The sequence below is a fragment of the Leucoraja erinacea genome, chromosome 1, assembly GCF_028641065.1.
Source record: "Leucoraja erinacea ecotype New England chromosome 1, Leri_hhj_1, whole genome shotgun sequence".
Classification (NCBI taxonomy): domain Eukaryota; kingdom Metazoa; phylum Chordata; class Chondrichthyes; order Rajiformes; family Rajidae; genus Leucoraja; species Leucoraja erinaceus.
In genome coordinates this window covers 65,494,097-65,508,488 of record NC_073377.1, presented here as the reverse complement: position 1 = coordinate 65,508,488, position 14,392 = coordinate 65,494,097, and the positions used below count along the sequence as shown (strand labels likewise).

At 45.8% G+C, this 14,392-nt stretch overlaps 1 protein-coding gene across 14 annotated transcripts in view; it reads left to right on the top strand.

Annotated features, from left to right (window-relative positions):
• The window catches only part of fip1l1a (FIP1 like 1a (S. cerevisiae)), a 73,748-nt gene that overhangs the window by 14,874 nt on the left and 44,482 nt on the right, over positions 1–14,392 (top strand). For 9 of the 14 annotated variants that reach the window (XM_055636165.1, XM_055636148.1, XM_055636208.1 and 6 more), the window contains exons 6-8: positions 2,432–2,542; positions 2,829–2,959; positions 7,681–7,808. In XM_055636165.1, coding sequence (XP_055492140.1) covers positions 2,432–2,542; positions 2,829–2,959; positions 7,681–7,808 — 370 coding nt within the window. The remainder of the gene's footprint in view (positions 1–2,431; positions 2,543–2,828; positions 2,960–7,680; positions 7,809–14,392) is intronic. The other 5 variants (XM_055636213.1, XM_055636198.1, XM_055636246.1 and 2 more) reach the window with 1 other exon arrangement.

Below are 14,392 nucleotides of genomic sequence, written 5' to 3'. Positions count from 1 at the left end.
ATTGGTTGGCAGACAGGAAACCAAGTGTAGGGATTAACGGGTCCCTTTCAGAATGGCAGGTAGTGACTAGTGGGGTACCGCAAGGCTTGGTGCTGGGACCGCAGCTATTTACAATATATATCAATGATTGAGATGAAGGGATTCAAAGTAACATTAGCAAATTTGCAGATGACACAAAGCTGGGTGGCATCGTGAACTGTGAGGAGGATGCTATGAGAATGCAGGGTGACTTGGACTGGTTGGGTGAGTGGGCAGATGCTTGGCAGATGCAGTTTAATGTGGATAAATGTGAGGTTATCCATTTTCGTAGCAAAAACAGGAAAGAAGATTATTATCTAAATGGTATCAAGTTCGGAAAAGGGGAAGTACAACGGGATCTGGGGGTCCTTGTTCATCAGTCAATGAAAGTAAGCATGCAGGTACAACGGGCAGTGAAGAAAGCGAATGGCATGTTGGCCTTCATAACAAGAGGAGTTGAGCATAGGAGCAAACGGGGCCTTCTGCAGTTGTACAGGGCCCTGGTGAGACCACACCTGAAGGATTGTGTACAGTTTTGGTCTCCACATTTGAGGAAGGACATTCTTGCTATTGACGGAGTGCATCGTAGGTTCACAAGGTTAATTCCCGGGATGGCGGGACTGTAATATGCTGAGAATGAAGCGGCTGGGCTTGTATACTCTGGAGTTTAGAAGGATGAGAGGATATCTTTTTGAAACATATAAGATTATTAAGGGTTTGGACACGCTAGAGGCAGGAAACATGTTCCCGATGTTGGGGGAGTCGAGAACCAGGGGCCACAGTTTAAGAAAAATAGGTAAGCCATTTAGAACAGAGATGAGGAAACAATTTTTCTCACAGTTGTGAGTCTGTGGAATTCTCTGCCTCCGAGTGGGGTGGAGGCCAGTTTTCTGGATACTTTCAAGAGAGAGCTAGATAGGGCTCTTAAAGTGAGCGGAGTCAGGGGATATGGGGAGAAGGCAGGAACGGGGTACTGATTGTGGATGTTCAGCCATGATCACATTGAATGGCGGTGGTGCTGGCTCGAAGGGTCGAATGGCCTACTCTTGCACCTATTGTCCATTGTCTTTTTAGTGACGGTCTATGAAAATTATGTTGCGTAGCAGATGGATGTGATAATCATACTTTATTAGCCAAGTATGTTTTGCAACTCACGAGGAATTTGTTTTGCCATCCAGTCATACCAAAAAAAAAGGACAAGATACACGAAATACATTTTAACAAAAAAATCCACCACAGTGACTCCTCCACATTCCTCACTATGATGGAAGTCGAAAAAAAAGTTAAATCTCTTCCTTTCTTTGTTCTCCCGCGGTCGGGGGCCTTGAGCCTTCCGTTGACTGGACGATCTTGGCTCCCCTAGCCGGCGGTCGAGCCCTCCACGTCGGGGTGATCAAGCTCCCGCTTCGGTAAGAATTTCAGCTCCCCCGCGCTGGCCGATCGAACCTCGGGTCGGTTATAGTCGAACCTTCTGCGACTTTGGAGCTTCCCAACATCAGTTTCTACCCGAGACTGCGAGCTCCTCGATATTGAAATCTGCAGGCCGTGTTTGGAGCGTCGATCCCAGGCAAGGGATTGCAGGCTCCGATAGTAAGTCCACGGCCCTGCGGTGAGGCTCAAAGTCAGTTTCGAGCAAGGCCTCCAGCTCCATCAATTTAGGCCGCAGAGCTACCAGAGATACGATCCTGAAAACAATCGCATTTCCGGCAAAGAGATTGAAAAAAATCTTCCCCCGACCCGCTCTCCCACACCCCCACATAAAACCAAAGAACATTAACACACACTTTTAAAACACACTAAAATTATCAAAAAAGACGAAAAGACAGACCGACTGTTGGCGAGGCTGCCATCACTGACAGCGCCACCCGGTGGTCTGAATAATTTATCTGTTTTCCAACCACATGAATCTTTCACATTGGAATATCATTAAATATTGTGTGTTGTCAGTTCTTGACCAGTGATTAGCATATGAACTCAATGTAGTCGGTGTGAAGTGAACATTCACTGCAGTGTTTTGCTTTTATTTTCCACAACTCAATGTGGCAAATAAATGCCTTGGATGGGGATGCTTATTCTTTCTTAGTTGTGAAGGAAACGAATCATAGATTTTTTCACTCTTGATAAGTAAAATGAATGCTTTGCAAGATAATGTTTAGGTATGCAGTAAGAAATTGGGCCCAATCCTCTGAAATTCAATAACTTGAAATTTCTGATTAATCTATCTTCCAATTAACTTGTGTGTCTGTAAATCAGTCTTTGAATAAATTGTTTTAAATTTGCTCTTATCAATCATACCAAATGAGTAATCCAACTTTAGAAATGTTAAAGTTAGATTGAAATGTTTTTGTCTTCTGCAGTAAAATGATTTGGAAATTATTTTGTTAACTACTTGTGGTGAATTTTTATTTTCCAGGGACAAAAGCTGGAAAGGGAGTTGATCTTGATGCACCTGGTGACATCAATGGAATCCCAACATTAGAAATAGACTTGGATTCTTTTGAAGATAAACCTTGGAGAAAACCAGGTATAATAAATTCTATTGGCAAATGACCCTCTCACCAGTTGACTATTTATGTGATCACTAATTTGAAAGCTATTTCAAGGTTTTTATTCACTATATTTTAATTATATCACATCCAGAAAAGTGATTATTTTAAGAAACTTGTGACACTTTAAAATTTGATTGTCTTCTAATACAATGGCCACTTGGTATTTGTGCTGCATTGAAAATGGGAGAAACATAGTTATTGGATAATTATGTGCTATTTTTGCTTTGGTTTTCTCATGCAGTTATGTTCTCTTTATTTAAGGTGCTGATCTTTCTGATTATTTCAATTATGGTTTCAATGAAGAAACCTGGAAAGCTTACTGTGAGAAACAAAAACGACTGAGAATGGGTCTTGAACCTCTGCCTCTTGCCTCCACAACAAACAGAATTACAGTAAGTATTGGAGAGACTTTTGTCTATAAATTATTTTCTACATAAATCAAATAGTGGACAATTATGAGAAGTATTTACAAAAATGTTTTGTCCTTGGTTATTTATTTTTTGTATAATTAGGAAATCATGTTGACACTGTTATTACAAGTGTGAAATGCACTTGAAATTTTGCATTATTGTTATCTATCTATCTTTTATCTATATATTACTAAATGTCTCGTCTTGTTTGGACGTCTGTATGCGAGTGATCTCAAGGAACTACGCCAAAACGGTGCACAAAAACGCAAAAATGTTTGCACCACCTTACTCACTTTCGCCCCGTGGTTGTTCGTGTCAAGTTTTTCCATCAGATTTGATGTTATATTTCACAAGTTATTGATATTTACAAGTTTTTAAAAAAGCCCACTTTGAGAAAAATGTCTTCCCTGTGCTTACAACTATGACGTCACAATGGGATTGTAGCCCAGCTCGTTGGGGGAATGAGTGAGTGGTGGAATATTGTGTTGGGGGAACAGGTTGTGTTGGGAGACCAGGCCTCCCATGTGACAGGGACCCAACGGGTCTCACTTGGTCTAGTATCTATCTATCTATCTATCTATCTATCTATCTATCTATCTATCTATCTATCTATCTTCATATTACTAAAAGTCTGTTCTTGACCGGTTTTGGCGATCTGTGCTGCGATTTCCGAGAGAACGCCGCCACCTACGGCCGTCATTTTTGGTCACCTCGCTCAGAGCCCCCCTCCGCCGCATGTGTGCCGAGGATTTTTCCTGTCGATGAAAAATGACAGAGATATTAATGATTTTTACAAAATTCCCCATTCTCTCTGCTGCCCCCGCTGGTGGCAGGGGGATGGACTATAAAACCAGGAAGTGGTGTGCCTCAATTAGTCTGCAAGCTGGAGGAAGGCAGAGGGTCACGTTTCTCTGAGCTGTGAATAACACTGAACACATGTCCACACAACTGTGAGTAAGTACCCTTAATGTGGTTTGAAAATGAAAATATGGTTAAAGTAAAAAAAGCACTGCCTGCAAATGGTTGTTTGGGGGGTTTGGGGGTTGAAATAAAGGCACTCCTCTCTCCTCCCCCCCCCCCTCTCCCCCCCCCCCCCCCCTCTCCCCCCCCCCTCACCTCCCCCCCCCTCCTCTCCCTCTCCCTCCTCTCCTCCCCCCCTCCCCCTCTCCCCTCCTCCCCTCTCTGCCCCCTCCCCTCTCCTCCCTCTCTCTCTCCACCCCCTCTCCCCCTCTCCTCCCTCCCCCCCCCTCTCAGCCCCCCCCCTCACTCTCTCCTCCTCTCCTCTCCCCCTCCTCCCTGCCCCCCCTCTCCTCTCCTCCCCCCTCCTCCTCCCTCTCCCCCCCCCTCTCCTCTCCTCTCCTCCCCTCTCATCCCCTCTCCTCTCCTTTCCTCTCCTCTCTTCTCCTCCTCTATCCTCTCCTCCCCTCCCCTCCTCTCCTCCCCCGCTCTCCTCCCCTTCTCCCCCCCTCTCCTCTCCTCTCCCCCCCCCCCTCTCCTCTCCCCCGCCTCCTCCTCTCACCCCCCCCTCTCCTCTCCCCCCCCCTCTCCTCCCCCCCCCTCTATCTTTCTCCCCCTCTCCTCTCTCTCCCCTCCTCCTCCCCTCCCATCCCCTCCCCCCCCGTCCCCCCCTAAACCCCCCCCCCCCTCTCCCACACCCCTACCCCTTTCCCCCTCAATCTTCTCCACCCTCCCTTCTACCCCCACCTCTCTCCCCCCCCTCTCCCCCCCTCTCTCTCCCCCCTCTCTCTCCCTGTACTGACAATGACCCCTCCCTTGAATCTGAATCTCACCTCTCTCCCCCTCTCCCTCCCCCCCCCTCTCTCCCCTCTCCCCTCTTTCTCTCCCCCCTCCTCCCCTCCCCTCCCCTCCCCCCTCCTCCCCTCTCCCTAAAACCCCCCCCTCACCCCCTCCCCCTCCGCCTCCACCCTCCTCTCTCTCCCCCTTCCTCCCCACCTCCCCTCCCCCCTCTCACCCTCCTCTCTTCTCTTCTCCTCGCCACCCCCCTCTCCCTCTTCCCGCCACCTCTCTGTGTCTCTGTCCCTTCTCTCTCTCTGCCCTCATTCTCTGTGGATGCCCCCCCCCCCCCCCTCTAGATGTGACTGCAAGTTGGGGGCTATGCGTCAGTAGATAGGGTGGTTATGGGGTAAAAGGAGCAAATTAATAATCTATATTACTAAAAATCTGTCCTTGACCGGTTTTGGCCATCTGTGCTGCGATTACCGAGAGAACGCTGCCACCGACGGCCGTCATTTTTGGCCACCTTGCTCGGAGCCCCCCTCCGCCGCATGTGTGCCGAGGATTTTTCCCGTCGATTAAAAATGACCGAGATATTAATGTTTTTACAAAATTCCCCATTGTCTCTGCTGCCCCCCGCTGGCGGCAGGGGGGAGGGACTATAAAACCAGGAAGTGGTGTGCCACACAGTCTCTTCAAGATGGTGGAAGGCACAGGGTCACGTTTCACTGAGCTGTGAATAACACTGAACACATGTCTACTCAAATGTAAGTGCCCTTTGCGGTTCTAAAATGCTTGCAGAATGTGTATTGGTTCTAAAGCTTGCAAAAAATGTCTATTGGTTCTAAAGCTTGCAAAAAAAGTCTATTGGTTCTAAAGCTTGCAAAAAGCATCTCTATTGGTTTTAAAGCTTGCAAAAAAATGTCTATTGGTTCTAAAATGGTTCATACTAGCGCTCCAGAAAGCGCCCCCCCCTCCCCTGGTTGGCTTGGCTTGGGTGTGTCTTGAAATTGAAAGGCACTACTTACTGCAAATGGTGGCATGAAGTTGAAAGGTACTATTACTGCAAATGGTGGCTTGGGAGCTTTGGCTTGCAGTTGAAAGGCACTACTTACTGCAAATGGTGGCTTGGTTGCTTTGGCTTGAAGTTGAAAGGCACCACTTACTACAAATGGTGGCTTGGTTGCTTTGGCTTGAAGTTGAAAGGCACTACTTACTGCAAATGGTGGCTTGGGTGTGGCTTGAAGTTGAAAGACACCACTTACTGCAAATGGTGGCATGAAGTTGAAATGCACTACTTACTGCAAATGGTGGCTTGCCTTTGACTTGAAGTTAAAGGCACTACTGTAAATGCACTTACTTCCTGTTTGCACCGTATATTGATTTTAGATTAAACGCTACCATTTACGGCTGTGATTTTTGGCCATCTTACTCACCCCTCCGCTGAGCAGATGCAGAGAATTCTTCCCATCAATGAAAAATAGAAGTGTTATTAGTTTTAAAAAAAATGTTGAGAATCTCTCTCCTGTCAATCAATCCATGAAAGCCGCACCTTTTCCGGTGGGGGGGGGGGGGGGGTTATAAAACCCGGAAATGTGGGTGTGGCTCAGTCTCTGCAAGATGGAGGAGGGAGAGGTCACGACTCACTGTCTTTACTGGCATTGCGCCCTACTTCAAATGGTATGAAACTGCACTTGAATTTGGTGGCCTCATACCCTGCTTGAAATAGAATTTCAAGGATTAGCCGTGAGTCAACTACCAGCCCACCAGCCGTAAGTGAGTGAGTTGCCAGCACAACAGGCTTGATTGACTGAGGCGCCAGCCCAAGAATCCATTTGGCGCACAATTTGCATACTAGCCCTCTGGAAACCAGTCCCTTCATCCCACAACATCCATACTAGCACTCCAGAAAGCCCCCCCCCCCCCCCACCAAATGGCCACCAATATTAGAATTGGTGGAGAGGTGGAATATTGTGTTGGATGACCAGCCCTCCTGTGTGATGCTGGGACCCAACGGGTCCCACTTAGTCTAGTATATTACTAAATCTCTCATCTTGTTTGTTTGTGTGCCTGCGTGCGTGGATGTGATATGCCAAAACCCGGCCAAAACGGCACACGATAGCACTACAATTTTGACCCACCTTACTCACCATTGTCCTGGGATGTAAATGAAACTAGTTTCGTTCGGATTGATGTTATATATTACGTTATTGACATTTAAAACTTTACAAAAAACACTTATCAGACCACTTTTCCACTCTCTTTTCCTGCCCGTTTGCAGCGTTACAATGGAATCCCGAATCTCATTTACATAACTGCCCGATTTTCAAAAAAACTCAGTTTTAATCAAATTCTTCTGTTTTCATTAATAGCTAACATTGTGTTTATGTTATTTTAAAGATAAATTGCGATTTTTTCAGTGTGTGGGGGTAGGGGGGGGGGGGGGTTGGATTGGGGGAGGTTTCATTGGGTGGTAGGATGGGGGGAATTCCCAATTTTTAAAAATCGCGATTTTCATTGTGGGGGCTGAGGAATGGGGGAGCAGGGGGGGATAGAGGGAGAGGAAGGAGGGGGAGGTGAGGGAGAGTGGGGGAGGAGAGGGGGGATAGAGGGAGAGGAGGTAGGGGCTAGATGGAGAGGAGGGCAGGTGAGGGGGAGTGGAATGGGGGAGGTGAGGAGTGTGGGAGCAGGGTGATAGAGGGCGTAGGGAGGGGAGAGGGGAAAGAAGAGAAAGGGTGAAGAGGGGGGAAGGGAGTGCTGGGGATGAGGGGGATATGGGTAGGAATGGCGAGCTGCATTTGGGGGGGTTGCCGTGACTTGCGTCACAATGGGGATCTCTGGTGTCACAATGGGAACTCCTCAGCCACGCGTGCGCAGTTGGGGGCTATGGGTGAGTGGTGGAATATTGCTTTGGGGGATGGGGCCCAACGGGTCCGCATTTGGTCTAGTTTCTACTTAATGTTTTTCAGGTACAACAGGGTAGAACTGGAAATCCTGATAAAGAACCAGAGATACCAACCACCAAAATGGATTTCCCTTCTCCTCCAAACCGTTTCAGAGCAGGACCTCCACCCAACAGGTTAGAAAATAGACAAAGGCAGGTTCAGTGGAAATCTTTTTATTTCTTCTTATTAATGTTGCTAATTTTGTAATGTCATTGACTAGAACTCTGAAATGTTGCCTCCAAATCCACAGGAAACATTAGCTTGGATTAAACTCATGGAGAATGGAAACAGACCAATTTGCCCAATTTGTTCACGCCAAAATAAGATGCCCATTTAATCTAGTCCAATTTATTCCAATCCCTTTAAAGCGATCCACGTACTTTTGCAAATGTCTTTTATGTGTAGTTATTGCAGCTGACTCAACCACTTTCTCTGGGAGCCTGTTCCATATATCCACCACCCGTATGACAAATTTAACTATTGAGTCCCTTTTAAAATTTCCCCTCTCACCTTTGAGCTATGCCCTCCAATTTCTGATTCTCCTCTCCTGTGAAGAAGTCTATGTGCATTCATCCTATCTATTCTCATGATTTTGTACACACTCCGAGCACTAAAGTTCCAGCCTCCTTCCTGCTTCTGGCTTTGCAATTTGCAACTCTTCTAACCTTATCTCATACCTTGAGTCTTTTAATCTCTGGCCTTTGTCCAACCATCTGCCTAACCAAAACCCCCTTGCTTGTATCCACCTATCACTTGTGTAGGAAAGAACTGCAGATGCTGGTTTAAATCAAAGGTAGACACAAAATACTGGAGTAACTCAGCGGGACAGGCAGCATCTCTGGAGAGAAGGAATGTGTGACGTTTCGGTTAGAGACCCTTCAGACTGCTGTCAGGGGAGTGGGCGGGACAGAGATAGAATGTAGTTGGAGACAGTAAGATTGGTAGGAGAACTGGGATGGGGGAGGGGGTGGACTTAATCAACTTCACGCCTAATTTCCATCCTGCGCTCAAATTCACTTGGACCATCTCTGAAATCTCCCTACCGTTTCTGGATCTCGCCGGCTCCATCACAGGAGACAGACTATTGGCCGACATTTGCTACAAAACTACTGATTCCCATCGCTATCTAGGCTACACTTCTTCCCACCCTGCTTTCTGTAAAGACTCTATCCCCTCCTCCCAATTCCTCCGTCTACACCGCATCTGCGCCCAGAATGAGGTTTTCCATTCTAGATCATCGGAGATGTCCTCATTCTTTAGGAAACGGGGGTTCCCCTCTTCCATTATAGATGAGGCTCTCATTCGGGTCTTCTCGATATCCTGCAGCTCTGCTCTTGCTCCCCCTCCCCCCATTTGCAACAAGGAGAGTCCCCCTTGTCCTCACCTTCCATCCCATCAGCCGTTGCATACAGCATAGAATCCTCCAACACTTTCGCCACCTCCAACGGGATCCCACTGCTGGCCACGTCTTCCCATCTCCACCCCTTTCTGCTTTCCGCAGAGACAGTTCCCTCCGCAACTCACTGGTCAACTCGTCCCTTCCCACACAAACCACCCCCTTCCCAGGTACTTTTCCCCTGCAACTGCAGGAGATGCAACACTTGTCCCTTTACGTCCCCCCTCGACTCCGTCTTTCCAGGTGAGGCAGAGGTTCCCTTGCACCACCTCCAACCTCATCTACTGTTCTAGGTGTCAACTTCTGTACATCGGTGAGACCAAGCGCAGGCTCGGCGATCGTTTCGATGAACACCTCCGCTCAGTCCGCCTTAACCCACCTGATCTCCCGGTTGCTCAGCACTAACTTTCCCTCCAATTCCCAATCTGGCCTTTCTGTCTTGGGCCTCCTCCATTGTCAGAGTGAGGCCCAGCGCAAATTGGAGGTACAGCACCTCATATTTTGCTTGGGTAGCTTACACCCCATCAGTAGGAACATTGAGTTCTCTAACTTCAAATAGCCCTTGCTTTCCCTCTCTCTCCATCCCCTCCCCCTTCCCAGTTCTCCCACCAGTCGTACATGTCTCCGACTACATTCTATCTCTGTCCCGCCCACTCCCCTGACATCAGTGTGAAGGGTCTCGAACCAAAACATACCCATTCCTTCTCTCCAGAGATGCTTGCTGTTACTCCAGCATTTTCTGTCCACCTATCACTTGCCAGGTTTTGTCCTGCTCCTCTCTTCCTGCTTTCTTCCCTGCCCCTCTTTCCCACCCCAATCAGTCTGAAGAAGGGTCCCAACCCAAAACGTCACCTATCCATGTTCTCCAGATATACTGCCTCGCCTGCTGTATAGTAGTTCTGTGTTTGTAGAAGATTTCACTAATGTTTGGCAATGGTCTTCACTGTCCACACAGCCTCCTATTTTAGTGTTATCTGTAGACTTAGAAACATAAAACATAGAAAAATAGGTGCAGGTGTAGGCCATTCGGCCTTTCAAGCCAGCGGCGCCATTCAATATGATTGTGGCTGATCATCTAAAATCAGTATCCCGTTCCTGCTTTTTCCCCATATCCCTTAATTCCTTTAGCCCCAAGAGCTTAATCTAACTCTCTTGAAAAAATTCAGTGAATTGGCCTCAACTGCCTTCTGTGGCAGAGAATTCCACAGATTCACAACGGTCTGGGTGAAAAAGGTTTTCCTCATCTTAGTCTTAAATGGCCTACACCTTTTTCTTAAACTATGGACCCTGGTTCTGGACTTTCCCAACATTGGGAAAATTTTCTTGCATCTAACCTGGGAAAATCCTTTAAGAATTTTATATGTTTCTATAAGATATCCTCTCATCCTTCTAAATTGCAGTGAATACAAGCCCAGTCAACCCATTCTTTCTTCAAACAGTGCCCTCCATAATGTTTGGGACGAAGACCCATAATTTATTTATTTGCCTCTGTACTCCACAATTTGAGATTTGTAATAGAAAAAATCACGTGTTTAAAGTGCACATTGTCAGATTTTAATAAAGGCCATTTTTATACATTTTGGTTTCATCATGTAGAAATTACAGCTGTGTTTATACATAGCCCCCCCCCCCCCCCCCCCCCCCATTCAAGGGCACCATGATGTTTGGGACACAGCAATGTTGTGTAAATGGAAGTAATTATGTTTACTATTTTGTCGCATATACTTTGCATGCAATGACTGCTTGAAGTCTGTGATTCATGGACATCAGCAGTTGCCGGGTGTCTTCTCTGGTGATGCTCTGCCAGGCCTGTTTTGCAGTCATCTTTAGCTTATGCTTGTTTTGGGGGCTGGTCCCCCTCAGTTTTCTCTTCAGCATAAAAAAGGCATGCTCAATTGGGTTCAGATCGAGTGATTACTTGGCCACTCAAGAATTGACCATTTTTTAGCTTTAAAAAACTCCTTTGTTGCTTCAGCAGTATGTTTAGGATCATTGTCTTGCTGTAGAATGAACCACCGGCCAATGAGCTTTGAGGCATTTGTTTGAACTTGAGCAGATAGGATGTGTCTATACACTTCAGAATTAATTAGGCTACTACCATCAGCAGTGGTATCATCAATGAAGTTAAGTGAGCCAGTTCCTTCAGCAGCCATACATGCCCAGGCCACAACACCACCGTGTTTCACAGATGAGGTGGTATGCTTTGGATCTTGGACAGTTCCTTCTCTCCTCCATACTTTGCTCTTGCCATCACTCTGATATAAGTTAATCTTCATCTCATCTGTCCACAAGACCTTTTCCAGAACTGTGGTTGCTCTTTTAAGTATTTCTTGGCAAACTGTAACCTGGCCATCCTATTTTTGCGGCTAACCAATGGTTTGCATCTTGCAGTGTAGCCTCTATTTCTATACATGAAGTCTTCTGCGGACAGTGGTCATTGACAAATCCACACCTGACTCCTGAAGAGTGTTTCTGATCTGTCGGACAGGTGTTTGGGGATTTTTCTGATGACAGAAGAATCAGCTGTGGAGGTCTTCCGTGGCTTGCTAGTCCCTTTGCGATTAGTAAGCTCACCAGTGCCCTCTTTCTTCTTGATGATGTTCCAAACAGTTGATTTTGATAAGCCTGAGGTTTGGCTGGTGTCTCCAACAGATTTATTCTTGGTTCTCAGTCTCATAATGGCTTCTTTGACTTTCATTGGCACAACTTTGGTCCTCGTGTTGATAAACAGTAATAAAAGTTTCCAAAGGTGATGGAAAGACTGGAGGAAAGACTAGGTGCTGAGAGCGCTCTTATACCTGCATTAAGGAGGCAATTACAAACACCTGTGAAGCCAGTGGTCCCAAACATTATGGTGCCCTGAAATGTGGGGACTATGTATAATTTCTGCTGTAATTTCTACATTGTGAAACCAAAATGTATAAAAATGGCTTTTATTAAAATATGACAATGTGTACTTCAATCACATGTGATTTTTTTTGTCCTATTACCAATCTCAAATTGTGGAGTACAGAGGCAAATAAATAAATGATGGGTCTTTGTCCCAAACATTACGGAGGGCACTGTCTGTCTGTCCCGCCATCCCGTGAATGAACCTGGTGAACCTACGCTGCACTCCCTCTAAAGCAATGATGTCCTTCCTCATATTCGAGACCAAAATTGCACACAATACTCCAGATGTGGTCTCACCAGGGCACTGTAAAACTGCAGTAGGACCTCCTTGCTCATAAACTCAAATCCACTCGCAATGAAGGCCAACATGCCATTAGCTTTCTTCACTGCCTGCTGTACCTGCATGCTTATTTTCAGTGACTGATGTATAAGCACACCCAGGTCTCGTTGCACCTCCCCCTTTCCTAATCTGGCACCATTCAGATAATAATTTGCTTTCCTGTTCTTGCCACCGAAGTGGATAATCTCACACTTCTCCACTTTATACTGCATCTGCCATGCATCTGCCGACTCTCCCAACCTATCCAAGTCGCCCTGCAGCCTCGTAGCACCCAGCTTTGTGTCATCCGCAAACTTGGAAATGTTACATTTAATTTCCTCGTCTAAATCATTAATATATAGTGTAAATAACTGGGGTTCCAACACCGAGCCTTGCGGCACCCTGCAGACTTAGTAATAGTACCTTGCATATTTTCTTCCAAATCATGTGACGAGCAACAATGGACACCAACGTCACTGGCCTCCAGTCTGAAAAACAACCTTTCACCATACTCTGCTTCCTGCTATGAAGCCAATCCTGTATCCTGTTAGCTATCTGTGCTTGTATTCCATGCAATCTACCCTCCCAGATTAGCCTACCATATGGGGCCTCAAACAAAAACCTAAACGTACATAGAACTTAGAACTCGTGCAGAAATGTGAAATGTGGGTCTTGTATTAAAATATGATTAAAAAAAATATATAGTAACACTGTTAATGCAATAAACATAGATTTAGAATGCTATATTTAATAGAAAAGTCACAGGATATTTTGAGTTTTACTAAATGTGCTTATTGCTTTGAAATTTCAATGGAGTTTTTAAAAAAAAGTATAGGGAATGAGATTCAGTTTTGGCTAAATATTACCCTTCAGGTGTATCTATTTCCAATCTCACTTTAAATGACCAATCTATTTTAAAGGCTGTGTATGATGATGCATTCAAAATTCAAATGATGTGGGAAATAAACTCCAGATCTGCCTTTATTTTACCCCTGTTCTTCAGTCTTTACCCGCATCTAATTTGTTAAACAATGATTTATTTAAAAAAAACTTTCACTACTTATTCTAAAGTTTGAGGGAGGAATAGAATGGTTGTGGGAGTACCCAAATTTTTGTGAGCTTCATTGCTCTATGCCATTTCGTGGATACTTTAAATAGAGTGATACAATGTGGAAACGGGCCCATCGGCCCAACTTGCCCACATAGATCAACATGTCCCAGCTACACTTATCTCACCAGCCTGTGTTTGGTCCATATCCCTCCAAACCTGTCCTATCCATGTACCTGTCTAACTGTTTCCTAAATGTTGGTATGGTCCCAGGCTCAATTATTTCCCCTGATGGCTTGTTCTGTGCACCCACCACCCTTCGTGTGAAAAAGTTACCCCTCATTCCTATTAAATCATTAAATCCTAATAAATCTATGTCCTCTGGTCCTCAATTCACATTCTGGTCCTCAATTCACCTATGGAGAGAAGGCAGGTACGGGATACTGAGTTGGATGATCAGCCATGATCATATTGAATGGCGGTGCAGGCTCGAAGGGCCGAATGGCCTACTCCTGCACCTAATTTCTATGTTTCTATGTTTCTCCGGGCAAGAGATTCTGTGCATTTATCCAATCTGATTCATGATTTTATACACCTCTATAAGATCACCCCTCGATCTTCCTGCGCTCCAGGGAATAGTCCCAGTCTACTCAACCTCTCCCTATAGCTTGCACCCTCTCATCCTGGCAACATCCTCGTAAATCTTCTGTGTACCCTATATCTTTTCTATAACATAGCCTAGAACTGAACACAATACTCTAAATGCGGTCTCACCAATGTCTTGCACAACTGCAACATGACTTCCTAACTTCTATATGCAATACTCTGACTGATGAAGGCCAATGTATCAAAAGCCTTTTTGATCACCTTGTCTATCTGTGACTCGATCTTCAAGGGACCATGCATCTGCAGTCCTAGATCCCTCTGCTCTACAACACTCCCCGGAGCCCTACCATGCACTGTGTAGGTCCTGCCGATGTTAGACTTCCCAAAATCCAATACCTCGCATTTCTCTGTATTAAATTCCACCAAACATTCCTCAGCTCACCTGGCCAATCGACCAAGATCCTGTTGCAATTTT